General features: G+C 41.4%; 1 protein-coding gene across 1 annotated transcript in view; it reads left to right on the forward strand.

The window, feature by feature from the left end:
• LARS2 (leucyl-tRNA synthetase 2, mitochondrial) overlaps nucleotides 1–4,600 on the forward strand; it is a 60,728-nt gene extending 56,128 nt beyond the window's left edge. The window contains exon 21 of the mRNA XM_061464569.1: nucleotides 4,231–4,600. Within this exon, the coding sequence (XP_061320553.1) occupies nucleotides 4,231–4,410 (180 nt within the window). The 3' untranslated portion in view covers nucleotides 4,411–4,600. The remainder of the gene's footprint in view (nucleotides 1–4,230) is intronic.
• The last annotated feature ends 3,308 nt before the right edge of the window (nucleotides 4,601–7,908 follow it).

Here is a 7,908-nt window from a genome sequence, read left to right on the forward strand (position 1 = left end):
TTGTTGTAGATTTCCTTAATCAAAGTATCTTTGCAGATAATTTCATGTCTTGCCACATCTCTGTCAGTCCACTTGATCAGAATGAGAAATGCTGCTAAAACACTGATTTTTGTCCAACATTCAACATATGTCCTTAGCAAAGGCCACAGAAAATGTATTTTTGGAGGAAATTTTTCACTGACATCTTTTCCCAAACCAAGGAGATGGACTCAAGTATCAGCTGGGATTAAAAGCAGATTTAGCCTAATATTCACTGTGGGTTTGTTGCTTTCCTTCTCTCCTTCTTTCCTTCTTCGTCTTTCCTTCCTTCCTTCTTTCCTTCTTCGTCTCTCCTTCCTTCCTTCCTTCCTTCTTCGTCTCTCCTTCCTTCCTTCCTTCCTTCTTCGTCTCTCCTTCCTTCCTTCCTTCCTTCTTCGTTTCTCCTTCCTTCCTTCTTCATCTCTCCTTCCTTCCTTCCTTCCTTCCTTCCTTCTTCGTCCCTCCTTCCATTCATTTATACCAGTAGAAATCTTCACTGAGGTATATAATTTCCTCAAGCTTCAAAGAAACCTTTGCCTTCAAGCACAGCTAGCAAACATCTTTAATTCCAGTGTCCAGTTTATAAGGAAGTGATGAATGAGAAATTGTGTAATTATAGAAACTTGTTTACAATTGTGGGTAAAGCAAATCTGGTATTAAATATATCTTTAAAATAAAAGCTTCAGCAATACAGGGAAAACGATAAACTCCAGTGGTTTTAAGACTATAGAGCCAAACATGAAAATGTCTGAACATTTCACTGCTGGTTTTATGCTGACATTGAAACTTCCTTCTCACAAATAGGAACCAGAAAAGTAAAAATGAATTTTGCTTTAAACAACCATTATGAAAATTATGTTTTGTTTCGTTTCCTGGTTGACTGTGTCAAAGCCATAGCCTTGTGGAGAAGTCTTGTAATAAGGGAAAAAGCAGTCCCTGTGTTCTAAGTCATACATGATGTAGATAAACATCTTCCTTAGCTCTGAGAAAGCCAGGGACTGGGAGACCAAAGAGACAAGTTCCTTTTTTCAAACTGGCAATAATTCTTTAGAACAGTGGCTAGGGAGTATCCCTGGCTTCCTACTGTAAGAGGAGGGCAAAAGGGAAATATGGAGGAGCAGGGGGAAATCATAAATGTGAATATTTGTTGCCACTGTAGGTTTTTGTATGACTGCAAAAATAAATTGACCTCATTAAACCAAGAAACACTTGACAAATGGAGGAATTGCTCAGTTGCAAAGAGGCAGTGTCTCTTCACAAGGCTGCACAGTCAAACTGAGTCTTTGGGCCGCAACCCTATTCTTCTCGAGACATCTAACAGCCTCAGGCTGCCAGGGATTTGCCTGCTGAGACATTCTGGTTTTATTTCTCTTGACACAAAATACTTCATTATTTCCTGTCTGTGCTGGAGTTATGTCTTTCCATATTTAACCCAAAGCAGCAAAAGCAACCAAGTTTCTGCATCCTCAGCCGATAGAATACAGATTGCTGAGAAGACAGACTTTTCAATTCACTGCATATGCCTGGTATCTGTTACTCTAAATGTTATTGCAAAGTTGAAGATTTTGAATTGTACTGTATGTTGTTAATGCAGTGAAAAACCTGACCTGGATGCAGTGTGCATTTCAGCCTATGAACGAGCCCTGGGGTGAAATGATGAGCATTCCTCACATTTTCTAGGTGGCACAGGACCATTAGCAGCGTCTGTCTTACAACTGTGGTCTCAGAACTGATGTTTTTCTAAAGTAAAAAATAGTTGGTGTCACTTTTCTTGCTTTGGCATATGAAGAAGGCCTCAAAGTGCACAGATAGTTATTTTCCTTTGCACTTCTTGGATGGATTAATGCATCAGTGGTAAAAAAATACCAGAGTTGAACTAAACCTTTTTTTTTTCCTCTGCAGCCTCCAGGTGCTTATTTTTCAGTCTTTTGTGATTTCATTTCATCCTTGATAACCCCTTGAGTTCCCTCTAGATCCAAAATAGTCTAAAATGTCAAATAGTTAAATAATAACTTAAAAAAAGAAGAAAAGAAAAAGCATCCATTTCCTTCCTCAGGGGAAGGAAGGACCCAAGCATCATTTATTTCTCCTCTTGCAGTTTACCATGTTACGTCAGAGAGAAAAGGCTGCCAGCACCCAAGTTTCTTGGGCTGGCACTTTGACCTGGAGCTGCTGAAGGTTATGCAGAAGAGAGATGGAAGCAGAGCATAAGATATTCATCCTGCTGGCAATCTAGCCCCTCAACTAAAACAATACACAAATAGGAAGCTTGCAACACTTAGTGTGAATTAAATCTGCAGATGCTTATTTTAAGAGTGGTGTTAATATGTTTACATCATGATACCTATGATATAATGAAATCCGTGCTGCAAACATGTGCTGAAATCATCACTAGCCTAGCATTTGATAGCATCACAGCACACTGTGGGAAGGTATGCAGTGTCAGGTTGCCCAGTCATTTGTTTACTAAGTTGATTTGAACCTCTTGGCTTTTCTGTTGGGAACAGCACCAAAAAGGCTAGCGTGGCAAGTTTCCGCTGGCCACCATCCGCCCACTGGGACCTGTTAATTTGCATCACGGACAGTGAATGACATTTTAACTCAGCAGGCATAGTTTTGAACTGCAGCCTGTGTGTCCTAGCAGCAAGCTGACAAGTGTGCTTTATATTATCACTAAACGTCTGGCTGTTTGGATTGTACTGTTTTCTTTTTCCTATGGAATGCATTTCTCCCCTGAAGTGCCCTGTTGAAAAGAACAACTTGTATTTATTTTTCACAAAAGCTTTTAAAATGAACTCTTCTGTGTTTTTCAAAGGGATTTACTTTGCACCAGGTGCTAAAGGCAAAGTTTAAGACAGACAGCCTTCTATGGTTCCGTGTTACGGCTGCATGTAGGAATAGCAAAAAGCCTACCTACATTATCACTGCAAATTAATGCTGAGTCTGGTCAGAAACCAAAAATGACTCATCCCAGCTGCATCTGAGACTTCATCTTGTTCCTTAAAAATCTGTACCAACTTCCTCTGCCAGAGGATTGCCCAGATTATTGTATTTTTCAGTAAAATACAAACTAGGTAGTGAGGTAGGTCTCTCTCATTCGTGGTATGTTACATACGTGTATCCTGGCTGAAATCTAGGTGAAAACCAAACTGTGTGTATTTTTATGTCCGAGCTGTATGAAGCAACATGTTCCTTTTAGAGGGCTGAAAAGCCATTGCATTGATACTGGAAATCAAAGATCTGCAGTACCTACAGCAGACTTTCATGCAAGTAATTTGATAGAGCTGGATTAAAAAGTTCAAATTCTTTCATTTGCTACGTCATGGGATGGCTGTTCTGTTCATTAATCCTCTGCAAGTACTCCATATAGATCTGAAAGCTTTTGTAATCATGAACTTAATGCCAGTTCCAGAAAGGTACTCAGTAAAGCTCTGTAGTCTCTGTCCACTGTCTGCCCTTACTGGATGACAGAAAGTATTCACAAGACCATTTTATACATTAAGGTGATTCCCGCTGAAAGCCTTACTCAGTTTTACTTACGTGATTCTGCCCTGCTGATGCAAAACCAGCAGGGAAGCTGCTCTGAAAACCAGCCACACAGAGGAAAGCATTATTTTATGCGTGGTTGTCATCTTTGTGGTCAGTGTTGGCTTAATGAGTCATGCATTTAGGACAAATGCAACATACAGCGAGTTAAAGCCTGGTTTTCTAAAAACAAGCAATGATGAATCTTGCTGGTACCTTTTCAGCCAAATATTTTAGTAACACTTGCATTTGGATCTCTTTAAGGCATTGCTCAGCTGGAAGGAATCCAGGTTTCAGCCTAGATGTACGTCCAACCAAGATTCCCACTTGACAAACCACTGTGTTCACTCTCATTATTCAGCTTGCATAACTGTCACGTTTTTCAGCCTCAAAGATCGCCGTGTTGCATAGTCACATGCTCCTTGCTGTCTGCAAAACTAAGGCTTCCTATGGCCACTTCTTCAGTTTTCCTTGAGTATCCTGAGTCAGAGTTTCATTCTCTTATGACAGTTGGACAGAGGAGGTATGGCGAATGTTAGCCTCTACTTGGAAAGTTGGATGGTGGCGAAAAGAGAGTTTGGTCCGCTTTCTGTGTAATGAGATGGATTGGGTTCAGGCAATGAAATTGCATAAACCATTCTAGTAACTTCTGTGCTTTTCTCTCATTTTCATGTCTCTCTTTTCCAGATCAATAACAAAGCTTGTGGCAAAGTTTTTGTGCCTCAGCAAGCAGCCCGCAATTTTGAAGAAGTCCATGAGCTGGTTCTTCAGAGTGAACTTGGAGCCAAGCATCTCCAGGGGCGAACCATTCAAAAGGCCTTTCTGTCTCCCAGAACTGCCCTTATCAACTTCTTAGTGCAAGAATAGCAAAGCCTCTGCTGGGCTGTAAAAGGGACTGGAATCTTTCGAGGTGAAACCAACTCAAAAATACCAGTTATGGTTATTTAAATGTCACGTAACAGAGGGGAAGAAATGCTGTGACAATAGCTTGCTGTTAAATCTTCATTTCAATGTGGAGAAATGCGCAGAATTAAAGTTTCTAATGGAGTAATGGTAAGGTGATGTTTGTCCATATTCTCTGGGAGAATGAGAAGGAAGCACCAAATAACTAAATGATCGTAACAGAATCTAAATGATATGAAGTGCATAGGTTTGAGTCTCAGCCTTGGGAATATATCCTCTTGGAAAGTTGGCTTGGCTAAATGCAGAGGCATAAGTACGATTCCAGGACTGAAAAACTGTCCTGAACATGTGCTGCACCAAATGTTGGGTATACTTCAGCCAGTTTTTGCTCCCTACCTCTCATGATTGGGTACCCTGCCATCATTAACTAACATTTAACAGGACATGGTGTCCCTAGCCATGGCAGGGGGGTTAGAAATAAATGATCTTTAAGGTCCCTTCTAACTCTAACCATTCTATGAGTTTAAGCTGTAAGAAAATGTTACTACAGAGTGTTGATTATAAAAGGTTTTCTTTAGCCCTGCCCAATGCGCTTGTGCACAGCAGACAGCCAGAATGGAGTGGTTCGATACATTTCACATAGGTTTCAGAGCCAAGCCAAGAAAAAGGTCAGATTGTTTAGCTGAACCTAGCCAGGATCCTCCTTGCTCACTGGCATATTTGTGTTGGCTCGTGCATGAGACGTTCAGCTCCAGCAAAGTGCTGGCGGTTGTTTCTGCACAGAACAGAATGGAAGTTACTTCCTACGCATGAGCCATCTCAGAGACTTTCTCAGGGGATTCAAGAAAGGGATGAGTCTGCTGCTAGCAATGCAGCAGTGGGGAAAGCAGACAAGGCAGGCAGCAGCTTTTTGCCTCCACTCCTGATAGTGCCTGGGTCATAAAACTTGAATCAGGATTCTTTTACTGAGGGGTTCATGAGGTGGAAATAGCTGTCATGTTCCTAAAAATCAGTCAGACTTTCATAAAACACAAAGTCATTCTCATGCCTCCTTTCACCCATTTCGTTTGTACATTGTGCTGCTGTTACATCTACATGGAAATGTTTATTCTATTTAGCAAATACTTGAAAAAAGGGTGTCCGGAGGAACAATTACAGGGTTTATTGTGCAAGAATGTCTTTAATAGCCATTAAACTATATAGTCCAATAAGCCAGCCATTTCTGAGCCATTCTGACAGTTAAGAAGTTGGCAGTAACAACCAGGTATGCAAATACCGAGGTCTGTTAACCCTCCAGCCCAGCAGTCATCCAGACTCTGTATTAGATTAGAAGGAAACCCACAAAAATCTCCCACTTAACAGTAAATAAGTCCACTAGATCCTAAGAACTAGGATCAAGATGGATCACACTGTAGTGTGAGTACTAGCTAAGTAATGCTGGTATTCATTTTGGCTTTTAAGCATTTTTGGTACCGAAGATGTTGGTACATAACAGAGATGCCAACCTCAGTGAGCAGATTTGGCTCTACACATCCCTACTTCTGCAACAAAGCATTCCTGATTTCTGCTTCCTGCTGGACCACACTCCTGCAGATTTTCTCTGCAGCAGTCCTTTGACACAAGAATGACTAAGAAATGGAATATTTGTAATGAAGAGATGGTCTTTGCAGTTTTAAGACTCCAAAAGTCTCAGCCACAAAGGAATGCATTCAGACATTCAAACACAGGCCTTTAGTTGGAGTTAAAATAACTCGAATTCCAGTGTCTGCCTGACATGTATGTTGTTATTAATTCACAAACCTCCTGTTCAGAAGCCCCTGAAAGGACTGTGAAAGAGATCCTTTAAAGTAAAATCTGCAGCACAGTCCTGCTTTTATTTTCCCCCTGTATAAAAGTTGAGCACAGGCTGTGGAGCTGTTTTAATGTAGTTTTCCTCTGGGGGAAAGGTGACAGGTTTGGTGTAAATAACGGGTTTTAATATTTACAAGGATGAAGAGAGATGTTGTAAGCCCAGCAGCCCTACAGTGCTTTAACCAAAAGCTGCAGTCACTCCAGGGCTGAGCAGCAGCCGCAGTGTTTATTGCTGTTACCACTGGTATTTGCTCTTGCAGGAGGAAGTGAATTGTAGATGTCATTTGGTGATTCAGGCAAGAATCGAGATAAGGAATGGACTTCTACAGGCTATAAAAGGAAAGGTGGTGAACAGCAATCCCACCAAGAGCGGATGGTCAGAAGGCACACCAGCGTGTTTACAGTAAGTTGAATGATGTGTTGGCTACAGGATAGAAAAAAGGTGGTGGAAAAGTGAGAGCGAGATGGTGCAGGAAGTCTGACAGAGTCTAATCCCCTTGGAAGTGTATGTTTGAAGGAGGGCAGAGGTGCCAGATGTGGAGCTGTGAGGTTGTCCTGACAGCTGCTGACATTTCTTACAAGGTTGACCTGCTCTGAAGCACAGTTCTCTTTGAAGATAACTGTGGTCTGTTCCTAAATAGGGCTGATGCTGATACGCATAGGCTGCACGTAGCCTGTTGCCAAGCCTTTTTAAACTAAATTATCACAGATGCCTCTTACTTAACAGTTGTTAATTGTGTCATGGTACAGATGCATCTTTATGCTGAAGGTGGTCTAAAATGTTATCGCAGATTGTGTGCCCTTGAAGAGCTAAATAGTGTGGGGGTTTTACAGCTGGGAGGGGATACTTGAGGAGTGAGAAGGAAAGGAGCTGACAGGCCATCAATCAAATTGCATTGTGTCCGTCAGGTGTGGTGCCACTCACCTTATTCCATGGAAGGCAGGAGGGCTTTTAACATCATGCTAAGAAGCAGTGTTACACCTTAGGTCACTACCAAAAGCAGTGCTCTAGCCCGTTTGTCCTACCTATGCTTTGAGAAAATCCAGCCTACACAAGGGCCTCTACACACATGTATTTTTCCGTGCTCGACCCCAGAATCCAAACATGGAGATCTAGAGTAACATAAAATCTGTGTGCTCTCTCACTGAGCTACCTGTTATAGTAATGCCTCAGAACTGACATCTGGTTAATGATGGCTTTTTCTGCTTTGACACTGTAAAAGCCTGCTTGTTCCTTCTGCAGGGAGGAATTCCACTGATAATGCAGGTCATACAGCCTCTTTGTCTCCTTCAAGTGTAAATCCTCCTAGAAGGCTGTTCCTCTTCTCTAAACCTTTTATAAGCAACATGAACTAGAAGGAATGTTAATTCGCACTTTGCTGCCTGTTCCTTCTTCAGGAGGTTTGCAATACATGAGATTTTTCTGAAAGCTTGGCTATAAATGAGGACAGGGAGAGAAATCACTGGGTTTGGGGTTTTTTTTCCTTGTTTTGTGCTTAAGTTACTTAAGTTTTTGGAGGGTTTTTTCCCTTGTTTTGTACTTAAATTACAGTTTTACAGAGAGGGGATTGTCTTTATGTATATTTACTGGGAAGAGTACACAAACTGGTT

The sequence above is a fragment of the Pezoporus flaviventris genome, unplaced genomic scaffold (assembly GCF_033815535.1).
Source record: "Pezoporus flaviventris isolate CSIRO_AGI_PZ_B2104156 unplaced genomic scaffold, CSIRO_AGI_Pfla_v1 ptg000037l, whole genome shotgun sequence".
NCBI lineage: Eukaryota > Metazoa > Chordata > Aves > Psittaciformes > Psittacidae > Pezoporus > Pezoporus flaviventris.